Source organism: Sipha flava, unplaced genomic scaffold, assembly GCF_003268045.1.
Source record: "Sipha flava isolate LNK unplaced genomic scaffold, YSA_version1 268_pilon_pilon, whole genome shotgun sequence".
NCBI lineage: Eukaryota > Metazoa > Arthropoda > Insecta > Hemiptera > Aphididae > Sipha > Sipha flava.
Window position 1 is genome coordinate 683366 of NW_020272932.1, and position 14173 is coordinate 697538.

The window sequence follows — 14173 nt, forward strand, 5'->3', positions numbered from 1 at the left end:
TCGAATATAATATAAGAACATTACGATAGTTTACTTTTACCTCAAATAATCCTCTACGGAATAGGGTTAATTTTAGGTTATACAATGAAATTTCTGTTTATGAATCACTCGGAACAAAGTGTAATTTTTTTTATTAAATATCAAACTCATGACTTTATGAATTGAATAATGTTATTGTTCAAATAAAAATATCGAATAAATTTATAAAAGTTGAATAGTGCTAGGTTGTAGAATGGTTGAAAATCATATTTGCCTGTTGTTTAGTATAGCTAATTCGCTTGTTCAAACTCGGTAATGAATAAGATATCGCAGTTGCATTGATTAGACGAAAAATTAAATATTTACCAAAAAAAAATTATTATTTATTATTAATCCTAATATCTCTGTTAAGATTAAGCAACAATAAAATCTTAGTCGGAACTAGAGTAATCTACTATAACCAAAAAATACCAAAAAACCTAATTCCAAAATTTTTTATATTTTATTTCCTCAAATTTGTATTTATAATAAAATTACGATGTTTTATCCATGCATTTTAAATATTCCAAGTTACAAATTATTATTATTGAATAGTGTTGTAAAAAGTGACAATACACTTTGAAAAGAAAGAGGATTTTTTTTGTTTTCGACAAAGCAAATCAATTTTTCATTTTTTCCCTTTTTAACCTGAAGTTAGTTATTTTATTAGATTCAATAACTGTGCTCACGAAATGTTTTTATTTATCGTTTTACACTTTATTTTAAATTATAGTTTACTATACACTTTTTCGTACTTTTTGTAAAACGGCAACTTTTCACCGCTATGCAAATTCCGCGTAAATACGTATAATTTAATTTAGAAACTATATGCTTAGTATATGGTATCGTTTTATGTATAAAAAAACAATGATTTAATTAAATATAACGTATATCAACACTACTCGGCTGACGATAATTATTGCACGTTGCTTTGTTACGATGTTTTGTTTCAATGGCGTCACGCCATTCCAAACCGCGCATATGAATTCCACATATCATGCCCAATATGCAGAACACCAATTTTATCTTCTTATTTACCTGAGCCCCCAGTACAACTTTAAACAGTATTTTTTTTACATATCTTATAGTTTCTTGAGCGTATAAAACGATTATATTCCTTTTTTTTTTTAATTTTATTGACATTCTAATCGGTTCAAAGCTCGCACATTATGATGAAAACCAACGAACAAAGCTCGTAAGCTTACGCGCTGCAAGCACAGAAATAAGCATTTAGTAATGCATTGAACTATGCATTGGAAAAAATGTGCACTTTGAAAACGTTGAAATGTCAAGAAATATTCCCATTCGTGTTTTTCAAAGTTATATTTTATTTCTTTTGGTATAATAAATGTGTTTTAACACCCAAAAGAAAAAATAACACATCTCGTGAAGTTCAAAGCTTTGACATCTTCGTGGATTCGTAAAAACACAATTACGAAAATCGATTTTCCCGAATCCAAATCTTTCGCCGGGCACGGTTATTGTGCCGAAACGGATTCGTACCCTGAGCGAGTTTTCCCGTGTGAAAAAATAAAAAAAACTATACACTAATGCACGAGACCCGACGAACTCTGGCCGTGACATATTTGCTTAATAATATTGCTTAGTACGGATTAAATGACGCTCGGACGCGGGTACAGTGTGCGCAGGTGCGGCGGGCGACGCGGCCACGGGGTTGCTGATGTCGCGGCAGGTCGACGAGTCGGTGGACAGCCGGTGGCAGAGAGCGGAACGCGACATGGTGGGCAGGTTCGTGATGGACAGAAAGCGGCCGGTGGCCGAGGCTCTGCGGCGGACGATCGGGGTGGCGGGTGACGACAGATGCGGCCGGCGCTGTCGTCTGATCGTCTACGAGATGCTGTACGTCAAGTACGGCGCGGCCAGGTGGCCCGCTGACTCGCTGCGCGCCGTCCTAGCGGGTAAGCCGCCACCGCGGAACGAAACGTCACCGGCCCCAGTGGCTTGATCGCGGTTAGGGTTCTGGACGTCAAATCCGCCTCCCGGACGTTACTCTTTCCCTCGTACCCGGTTGCAGCAAAACAAAGCGTAATTGTTTTGAACTCTTGACGCGATATCAACAACGATTGCTTACGGCCCAATCCGTTTACCTTTTGTTATCATTTTTTTTTTTTTTTTTTTTTTACTGTCAATTCGTTTAAAAACTTACGTTTTCCGTATTAATATTGATGTACTTTTATGACAAAACAATTGACCCTCCCACTCCCTGATTTCGCCATTGGCCCTGGTTCGCTCTCGAGACGATTCTGTGAACCCGATAAACGGCAATGCTTCCCGAAATCTTTCTGCTCGCGACGCCTAGAAACAATATTTATTTTTTCCGAGCATGTATGTAACCCGATTCAAAGGACGAGTAATCGCGGCGTTAGGAACATATAAGAAACATATAAGAATTCAAATAAAAAAAAAAATTGTAAGCAAAGTATACGCGGTTATATTTATTTTATTAATTATTATAATCTATTTAATTAATTGGTTGACGTTAATCTAATAAATGCCACTGCTCATTTTCTCAAAATGTTCAATCAAATTACACGCACACTGTCGTTTAATTTTCCGCGATGATTTCGATTCGAAGACGGAATTAGTTACCGTTTGTAGAACCGGATATTATTGAATATGAAAGTTCTGCGCATAACGTTAATTTTACGATTTGTACACAGTGTTTGTCCATAATTTATCAAAACGTTTAAATTCAATTATACCTACGTCAAGTCTCGACTTCCGTACCAAACGCAAAGCCTGCATTCGACCGATTCATTGAAAATATTATTTTTGTCAACATTTGGTGCTCTGTCAATAATTTCATCTGGGGTAGTGTTATACAGCGCAATATGTACACATCATGTACAAGTTGAAAAGCGATAAAATAATATAATTACTCGTTTACATTATGCCATACACTACAGACACACATATGTATATTGTAAAAGGTAACTAGTAAAATAATAATACTAATAATTTATGAATTTTTAATTCGGCCATACCATAATGGGGTAACTGAAAACACTAAATTTCAATTACACTCCGTGATTTTGGCATAAATTATTAAAATCTTTGACAGTCACTGGCCTGCCCGAAAAGATGCAAGGAATGAAGTGTATACATCATTTAATTTAAAAACAATCTATTTATAATTATACAGCTTGATGTTTTTGTTTCAAAAAGCGTATACCGGACGCATATATATGAAACATAACTTTTTTCCAATTAAAATAAACGCACGTAATCAGACCTTACTCATATACATTTTAATTATATCTTCTCTGAAAATATTTTTTTTTCAACCGACACAGCACTGCAAAATCCACTACAATCGAATACTGTCGATAAAGCTTTTTGCAATATTGATGAGTCGATCAATATTTTTTACCTTCCATTTCTTAACAATTATTCTCGTTGTTCGTTATTTTAACGTACATATGAATAACGAATACTTATTTTTCATTGGTATATTTTGTAAATATTTAAAAATAAAACTAAGAATTAAAAAAAATATAATTAAAATTTTTTTATCTATCTTAGTCGTTGAAAAATCATAACTATATTATATGAGCAATGTATTTCATCGATAAACATTTTTTATTCAATACGAATATTAATGGATTTTATGAAACGCAATGAATATTTCATTTTAGTTAATTTCTCAACAAATATGACCAAATCAAATTATATGTATCTATATAAAGAACTTTAATTTGTTTGCGATTTTTAATTTATGTCTTTTAATATATCATTAAAATAAAAAGTTATTCGTAATATTCGTGCACTAGATATACTCGTTTCATTAATACCAACATAAACCGATAATAATACATTAAGGTAAAATAAAAATCGATTTTTGGCTATGTCTAAAATACAAAATACATTTGGTAAATTATATACTCACACTTACTTTAACACTCTCCTACAATGTTTTAATTAAATTATGAAAGTTACGAAATTACGTTTCTTATTTGTTTTCTTTGTGTCAAATTCAAATAAATAAACTATAAACAAAAGGGAAACATTTATTTTAAACATTTTATTGTTTTACTTTGTTGTTCATTTCAAAATAAATAGACTATAGACAGTAAAATAGAGACGCAATATTAAACGAAACACCCTCTTATTACTTTTTAATCCAAGTACATCTATGGAACATTTTAAATGGTGTATTTATTTTTATCGAATTTCTAAGCTACATGCGATACGATTTTATATAATGATTAATTACGGTTCTCAATTAAACTACTAAGACCATTTATTGAATTAGATTATTCATTAATTATCAGTAATTAGTTTCCAGTAATAATAATAATCTAATGGATACATGCAACGTACTCATTAAAATGTTTTGCGTTGAAGTTTAAATTTATCCATAAATTATTATAAAACAAATATAATACTTATTCCAATAAACGCATAGACTGTAAAAACGGCACTTGCATTAACAGTGATAACATTTTTATGCATTTTAGTGGTAAATAATTTTAATTTAAAATTGTTATTTTGTTGTTTTTAAAATTTAATGAGAAAATTTACAATTTCTGTGGAATCGGAGTGTTCAAAAATTAGACTTCTATAGAGCACAAGATAATATCGTTTACATTTACATAATCTGTATTAATATTAACTTTATCACGGAACATAATCAAATTCTTAACGAGTTTATACCGTATGTCATATAAATCGTTATACTTCGTCAAGTTCGAATATTTTCCGACAGAGGTCAACCATCATCAGATGTTTCGGATGATTTGGAAAAATTGAGAACAAATTACATAGAATATTTGATATCGGCGAAAACGAAGCACCATCGTCATCGTCGTGCAATGAGTGAAAACTAAAAATGTTTACAACATTTTTATAGCTTTTAGGCGACTATGTTTTATTACTTATATGACCGTTCGGGGTTTTTTTTACGTTAACAAATTATATTAATTTCGCTAATGATACGTCCAAACAGAAGAGTTATCTCGAAATCATGTCGGTATTAAATGTCATGACCAAAATACTTCAGACTCATGAACACGCATGTGAAAAAATTTATTTTATAACATGCATAAATATTCATACTCTTACGCGAATATTTATTATGTGGACGTATTATTTTATTAATATATGCATAAATAATCAGCAAAAATAATTTCAATGTATAATAACGTAAATAAAAAAGTAATAATACTAATAACATTTTGACAGTAAGTTGACATATTTATATATACATGTATAACCCGAAATATATTAATACTTTTTAACGAAATAATAATTTACAATATTAAAGAGTTGTTCAAAAATAATAATGTATCTCTTCGAATATATTGTATAGTGATTAGGTGGCGATTTCAATTCTTCAGTTATAAAATTATAAAATTTATGTATTTTATTATGTAAGTTGTATGACATCAGATAAAGTAGTTTTCGATTAAACCCGAAACCGTACTATTTTATATTTGTAGAAGATAAAAAAAAACATCAAATTAAGTAATGGTATAGCCATAGCCCGACTAAATCGATAAAACTCTTTTGTCAACGTATAATTTACATAGCATAAAATAGATTATTTTCTGTGAAAACAATCAGGATCAAATATAGCACTATTTTTTTTATATAATTACATACACTATTTTTTCTGTATTATTACATGCTTTTTTTTTTCTTATCATTGCTTATAGTAAAAATTAAATAATACCTAAATACCTAGAAAAATATTCATTTTTATAAAAGCAGTTATAAAAGCAAAATTTTTTCACAATAGCATATATTAAACAATTATAACTTTTTTTTGCTTTCCATGACTAACGAAATTGAAATAGGTCGCAAAAAATAAATGGTAAGAAAAGTGAACCGTGTGTTACGTGGTACCCAATAAAAACAGGTACCTATCGTAATGATGTTGTTGGATCGGGATAAATTTGATTAAACAATTATTTCAAACACTTGTAAATACTTTAATAAACACAGACATAGATACAAAAATATAAATTATAAATTCGTGCACTAACAATATCGAGACGCAACTCGGAAGGGCTTAGTCTGATAGCTGGACACGTCTGCCGTTGGTGTTGAAACGGAGCCTTTATATACTCTGCTGATTCTGTTTTAATCGTGTTGTTTTCGACACGTGGCTGTCCTTGGTCTTGGTCTTCATATCCAAGTGTTGTTTCATCACTTGGTTGCCCTTGGCCTCGAATGATGATGTTGTTGTGGTTGTTTGAAATTCGCGCGTGGCGCCCATTAAAGGTTTTGCAATAGTACGTTTTTTCCTTATACGACTCAGGAATATGCGTACTATTATTTCTCAATAATATATGCATATTACACGTGAGTTAAAAAGATTTAAGAGCACTATCATCTAGTTTATCATTTATACATAATATACAATTTTTATATTATATAATAGATTTATGATTATAACATACAACATAAGTTATAATTTTTTTTTCCCACAGTCTTATACAAATTAATATAAAAATTTCCTAATTTGTTTCTAGTGATGTGAGTATTACAATCATTAAATTCATTTTTCATCATGTATATATTATATTTTTTTAATATATTTTTTACGACAAGTACAATGGACAATGTTTAGATAACTATGTAAGATAATATATAGCTTGCAACTAACATAAGTTTGAATCTTATATCTAACTATTTTTTCTCTATTTAAAACTAAATATTTGTTTTGTGTTTAAACAAAACGTTATCGTCGACTAATTTAACTAAATTTAATCCAGTGTTTTATTCGGGAAACTAGACAACCGAATACCCTAACAAATAATAAAAATAACTAAAAAATAACTAAAAATATTTACGTTGTTCATCAAAATCGAACAAAAAATGTCAATAAAGCCTATACTACACACAGGTGTATATGATGGTATGTGTGAAGTTTTATGCAAGGTCTATGGACATGGCCCTCGCAGCAGCTCACGATGGTTACTATACGCAATATGCGTAAAGATTCCTAGAGTTATTAGTAATTTAAATAATATAGTGCGTAGTAAAAGTGCACGAGATACGTATTGCGTCGGAACGAGAAGCCGGCTGATGATTGTTTTTAACGATTTGTTTTCGTGCCCAGTGAAAAATAATAAGTAATATACGCCGACGTGCGACGGTGCATTACTTATTTATAAAAATATTATGCACATGAAATTTCCAAAACTATACGGTGAGATTTATACGCAAATATAAATTACCGAGAGACGAAGGTCGCGGTGTGAACTTTATTAATGTTAGATTTAATTATTGTGCCGGAATTTCACTACGAGTAGATTATTCACAGAATAACGATAGATGGTCAGAGAAGCCTCGAGAAAGTGGAGGGGTGGATGTGTATAACAAGGTGTGATGATTAATATAGCCTACGGGTATATGGGTATTGTAATAATTCTTGGTCTTTGTTATTATAAAATTCTAATAGAATGTTCTGTGTACATCATAACATTATCTACATCAACAACGTACACGCGAAAACCAATTAATATTATCAAGGAAAAATGATGAAAAAAATAAATGCCTATTTTCTTTATCGCGTAAGTATACGACGGTATGTGTGTATAGTACGTGTTTAGGGTCAAAAGAAATCCCAGAAATTTCATTTGTAATCTGTCCTTAAAAATAATCTCTCTCACACTCCTCCCTAACTGGGGTTAAGTGAAGGGGTCAAATAATGACTTGCAGTCTTTTTAGTTCTGCAACCATGTATAAAAAAAAACATCTTCTATAATCTTTTTTTTTTTTTTGTATGGAGAAAATTAAGTTTAAAATTACTACAATGGAATACCTTCTATAATTATTTGTTTTACGAATTTTTTCATCATTCGAACCTTTTGAACATCAATCCGTAGTAGAATACCTCTATTAAGTCTTAACGATTAGAAATCAACAGTATCGTTATTTTTAGTAATAAATAGTGTGTACTGTGAATTTTTTCATCTTCATCCTTAGTATTTTAAACACTCATGAGTACGGTGGAAATTTTAATGCTCTAAAAAATAGCAAAAAATTCTCTAAGAAAAATGCAAAAATGGTTTAAAAATTATAAAAAAATACACTATAAAAATGCGCTAAAAATTGTATTTATTATAGTTTATAGAGGATAAACGTCGTTTTACCAAACATATTTAATCATATTTATTTAACAATTATAAAATAGGTACCTATTTGTGTAATGTTTATACTTTATTTAACTTTATTTAAATATGATCGTCGTTGGACTTCTTGTAAATAGAAAAATTTCTTTCGATTATTTTTATTGTGTTCTATTTTTATTAGAAAATATGTACATTTGCCGATATGCTCGTATTTATTAGTTTATCAATTTAGTAGATTACATACTAAACAAGTGCAAGTTTTGAGCGAACAAACTTCGAAACGCGTGAATAAATACTCTAATGTATTTAAAAATTATTAGATAAATTCTGAAAAATGTTTTAAAAACTTGGAAATATATGCCATAAATACAGCAAAATATGCCATAAAAATACATATGAAGTTAAAAAATAAAATGTAATGCAAGAAAATTCAAAATAAAAATTAGGTTAAATTAATCAGTATCACTTGAAACACATTTTCTGCTTACGGATCTACATGTTGGAGCATTAGAAAAAAATGCATTTGTATCAAAATCCCAGCCCTACTCATGAGTGTAATTGGATGCAATTTATTATTCGGAAGCCTTGGTCATCTCTTACCTATTTTAAATTGAAAACTATATCGCAGCTAGGAAATGGAATTATCGAAATGGTATAAGTCCAAATGTATAGTAGTGAATGTGCTCTAGCGGGGTTGTTAACCGCCTATCATTACCCTTCGAGCTATTATTTTTCATTGTAATTGCTCTAAAAAAATCGCATTTTTTTTTTTTTTTTTGCTATACGTTGGTCAGTTGATATCACTCCCGTTAATACGTTTTCTGAGATGGAAATATATTTTTCAACTTTGAAAATATACCATTATCAAGGCGAGTATAATGAAACTTTGTGGATCGATTTGTATAATATTTATGCAGCGTAAAAATCAAAATAATGTATCTATGCGAATTCGATTACGATAAAATGTCGTTTAAAAAAAAATCAATTATTATTAGGTCTTGGAAAATCTCTTAAAGAAAATGATCTCTAATCGGCCGAAATTTGATATCTGTTATAAGATAATATGATATGACTAAAAAACGTTGTGCGGTTCTTTTTCATTTAATTACAACCGATATTCGGTGTCTCTCGTGTGTATTATGAATCCGATGAATCGTAAATGTATACAAAACGGGCAGATCGCATACATTGATTGTTGTTAGATACCTAAAAAATACCCGTATTCCGCAGATTGCGACGAGTCGGATGACGACGACGATGCGACACGGTTCGCGAAACAACTGTTGACCGTCATCTGCCGGAAAGCTTTAGGGGCTTCAGTGGGCCTGCACTACGCTAGTCGTTCTCTGGCCGAGATCGTCGAACGCATGGACCGGGACAAGAGACGTGATCACCTGTACGTGTATGGCCTTTACGAACTTGCCGTCGAGCAGATCGGTCACCCTGAGGTAAGCACGCGCACAAATTACAAGCCGATACGACCGCATAGAATACGGTCAGGTTAATGATACGTCAATCGAAATTTCCGCAACGACGGAATAGTATAAAAGTAGGGTTAGAAATGTAAACTGAAAACCGATTGCATTGAAAACAAGATTCACGAAAGTATATATATATATATATATATATATATATATATATATATATATATATAGCTTAAAGGAGAAACTGAAAATCTTCGACAGAAACACAATGTTGTATACAACTGAATAAAATCCGTTAAGATTAAAATTAGGGAAAGAATTGTTACTCTTCCTGCACCGAAACCCAACCTTAGGTACATTAACTTATGTTTGTCGGAAAAGTGAAAATTACGCCTACGAACTCGGCCAACGAGGTCGACGTACAGTTTTATTTTGAAGCCATTCAATAAAAGCGTTGGTCGATGTCGGATTTTTATTAATTTGTGCAAAATACTTAGTTGCTGTATAGGTTCGCGTTGGTCGAGCAAATCAAACGAAAAAGATTCAACAAATGTGTTTGGTGATGACTTCAAAATAAAACCGTGTACCGTAGAGTTTACAACAGCGGTTAATGTTTTTATGAGCGTAAATACACCCATGTTCAAGCAAACGATCATAACTCGCGCGTATCCGTGTTAGATTGCATACGTGTTACTTTCATTGGAATGCGTAGAGTGCGTTTAAAATATTAAAATCAAACGTGTTTATTTTTTTTCCGGTCCTCCCGAACAGACGATAGAAGAGGGAAAACGGACGATACAAAAACTGAAAGATTTCAAAGGACCGTACCAATTTCAGTACTTCTTCGAAATGCGATGTGCTTCGCTGCAGGCGCACGTTCAAAACTTGCACGTCAGATGACGTTTTCCTGCGATGGTCACGAGGAGCTGCAGTCGCACGGCGGGCCGCGTAAACGCGTTCCTAAGCACGGCGACGAACTTTACCGCTGCATGAGTGGTTTAGCGGTTCGCTGCAACGGAATGCATTTCGATCGCTGCACTGTGCATTATGCATTATTTATTGAGCGCGCATATACGCATATGCGTAGTCCAGTGTTCTATTTTCATAATCGTCGTAATAATGTAGGTCTAGATATGTGTGCCGTCCGTAAATGAATCGGTATCGTAAGTCTAAGCATCGATGTTACGCGTTTGAATCATTGCGATCTGAATGGGAAAACGATTTAAAACTTATTAGTAGTTACGCTGAATATTTTCATATTCTTTTAGTCGTGGTTTTTTTTTCCGCGTAAACAATTAAACACGTACACTCGCACTATCACGAAAATATAACATTTAAACACTATTTCGAACATTGAACCTGAAGAAAATATGCTACATAATGATAAAAAATATTTCATTTCTCAAGATATATGTATAATATGAGAAAACGTAATCTTAATAACATTTAATGTAGGTCTGACACTATAGCATACAGTGCTACTTGCGTCTATGGTGGTCGCGAAAATGAGATTACCCACTGGATCTCATGAATGTTTCCTGAGTCGATCAACTTGGTATTATTATCGATTGGATTATTCGTCGACTAAAATGTTTTTGTTATATTTTCTCATCGCAATTTTTGTGCATAATTTTTATTCTCGGCAAACACATACACACCAATAATTATCAGCAATTAGAGGTCATAACGTATAGAATTGCGTTCATTTCTTTCTCGTTCTACACGCGTAATGTCGTTGCTAAAACTCTCTGATTTATATCGGACGTAATTAGTTATACGTATAGAAGAATTCGATAAGTAAAATAACGTGAATTAATTTTTTTAACAAAAGTACTCTAGATGTCATATTTAGATAGGTAAAAACAATCGAGATGCAGATTGATATTAAAAGCACCAAAATCTCTTAACTGTAGGTCAATTATTTCATTGAATTTGTTTAAATAATTTTGTAATATTGTGTTTCATAAAATACCGTATAACTGTATCGATGCAACAGATATATTAGCAACTTATTTAAGAATCCTGAAGAGTTATAGTAATTGTAGTAACATACATATAAATGTAGAGAAGTACAATTTTTGTAATTAATTTGAATTTGTTGACCGGTGGTTTATTTCGATGGTATATTTTTTGATAAGTGTATTTAGATTTTAATGATATAAACGTATTTTCACCGAGATATACGTATAAGCCTCTTATAGTTTTCCCCGTAACCCTTCAATTATTGGTTTTCTTATTTCATCCTTGTGGTTCGCAATGCACCGTTTTTGCAAAATGTTCTAAAACTTTCTTTGTTTCGTATTTCGTTTTGTTTTAAACGTTGAAAACATTTTATTCGATACGATTGATATTTCCGGCCTGCCGCATCATATTGACGATACGATCGTCTTAATTATAATTTATTTGAATGTTCGCATCGCTCGCTAATCGTGTTCCGTCAAGTTTTTCCATTAACCTTAAACCTCGATGTCTACCACGTATCACTATCCACACCGCGACGCGTGTCACTCGCCGAATGTTCGACGGTACGTTTATTCCTAATTATTATTCCTTTGTCGGCGCGTTAAGAATATACCGCACGCGTCTTATTAAATCACCTTTCGTCCTTTCGGGTCCGCGCGGTCAATATCAATATATATATTATAACGTTAATTCGTAACGGAATTCGTATTCGTCCGGAATCCGATATCGCAGAACGCTGCCTTTTTTTTTTTTGTATCTATGTAATTTTTCATTTTATCTGTTTTATCTACGTTTATACGTTTACGTTTTTCTCCGGCGTATTTTGTTTCTCAATTATATACACACTACGTATACTAACGTATAAATATCGGTAAATTATACAAAAAAAAGATCTTTAGGAAGACCCAGAACCTGGTGGATCGATGTAGTTTCCAAGGATTTGAAAACCATAGATCAGAATGTGACATATGAGTTGACTTACAATAGAGAGAGATAGAGAAACCTGTTGAAGGCAGCAATGGTCCTTAATGGACCGGTAAGCTGAGAAGAAGAAGAAGAAATTATACAGCATACCGACACACACGCACAATGTATATACGTATAAATACAAGTGCAGATTTCTGTATTACTTCGAGTGACACGAGTGTTTGTATGATAGTAACGATAATTAATTATAAAAAAAATACCAACGCGTAGTGTGTATGTATAAGTAGGCACGCGCGAAGCTTTACGCTGGAGAACAGTAATTTATTACACGACTTCGGTTGTTTTCAACAGCTCTTGGTAGCGATATCTCGAAATTTCAGTAATTATTTATGATTAGGTTCTCCGACTATACATAAATATACTCGTTAAAATTATATTCTTTTAATTATTTTTTATAAGAATAGAAATTACTTTTTCTATCGTTAAAACTCAAAACCACCCGAACTCCTAATTGGTTTTATTTTATTCAGTATCATGATATGTTTTCAATAATTTTTTATTTTTTTACTTAAATAACTTATCACAAATACCAAATTATTGAACTCTAGTTTTTTTTCGGGAATCATAAAATCTTGTGAACACAACACATAACGATTTTTATTGGTATAGAATATACGGACAAGTAAAACGTGATTGGTTTTTGTTAGAAAATTAACAGCAAATTCAGCATTTTTTTCTCCCACGAAAGTAATACGATGTACCTATTGGAATAACAAAATATTTATCTTATTTCAACATAGATATAACGTTTATATAAATTGGTATGGAATAAAAATAGATACGCAATATAGAAACAAATTTAATTTTAGATCTGTGTATGTTTAGCTGATTCGTCTGATTCGTTCGGTTCGATGTGTAAGTTATTAATTTAGTATAGTTTTAAATGTTGGAGCTGTGATAAATATTTTTGTATTGAAATAATAAAACAGTTATAAAACATAGAATATGATTAACTCGAAAATAAGCAATATTTCTCAATGTTTAAAAAATATATTAAAGCAACGGGATGAACTTGAAAAAGAATACATTAAAGTATTAATAAATATTTTTTCGGAAAACACTGCGAATTTGCACACGAATATATAGATCATTGTTACTAAGTTGTAATACAAAGCTATTAATGTTATATTTACGTATTTAGTGTCGTCAATGAAATATATACTATGTAATGTGGAATTATTAATCGATAAACGTATAGTATACATAATATTAATAAATTTACAATACCTACACTAAACGAATTAAAACATGTATGCAAATAGGTATTATACATAATATTTTAGTCATAACAAGAGTTTTTGTTCTTATATCATTGTTTATTATTATAATTCTATATCGTATATAAATAGTTAATTTTTTATTTGTATTGTATATTCTAATACGTAATGTGTTCTTTTGATGATAAATAATAATATAAATATTATTTAAAAATATGTAAAATATTAGATTTTGTTACGTACTATAATATGTTTGAATTATAAAATACGGGTGACGATGATTTAGACCCAAATGTAATTTATATGATATATTCTTCGACTTTTAGCTAAACCAGATTTTGACCAGGTTTATCTTGGATAAAAAACAAGTAGAAATGTAAAATTATTGAAATATGCAGCGTACCGAATGTACATTCGATATGGAAAAGATAAATAATTTTGTAAAAAAAATTGTTGAAAATTTAAA

At 31.2% G+C, this 14173-nt stretch overlaps 1 protein-coding gene across 4 annotated transcripts in view; it reads left to right on the forward strand.

The window, feature by feature from the left end:
- LOC112685172 (tetratricopeptide repeat protein 39C-like) overlaps positions 1-13777 on the forward strand; it is a 33691-nt gene extending 19914 nt beyond the window's left edge. For 3 of the 4 annotated variants that reach the window (XM_025556970.1, XM_025556969.1, XM_025556971.1), the window contains exons 7-9: positions 1659-1937; positions 9348-9565; positions 10313-13777. In XM_025556970.1, coding sequence (XP_025412755.1) covers positions 1659-1937; positions 9348-9565; positions 10313-10441 — 626 coding nt within the window. In that variant the 3' untranslated portion in view covers positions 10442-13777. The remainder of the gene's footprint in view (positions 1-1658; positions 1938-9347; positions 9566-10312) is intronic. The other variant, XM_025556973.1, reaches the window with a different exon arrangement.
- The last annotated feature ends 396 nt before the right edge of the window (positions 13778-14173 follow it).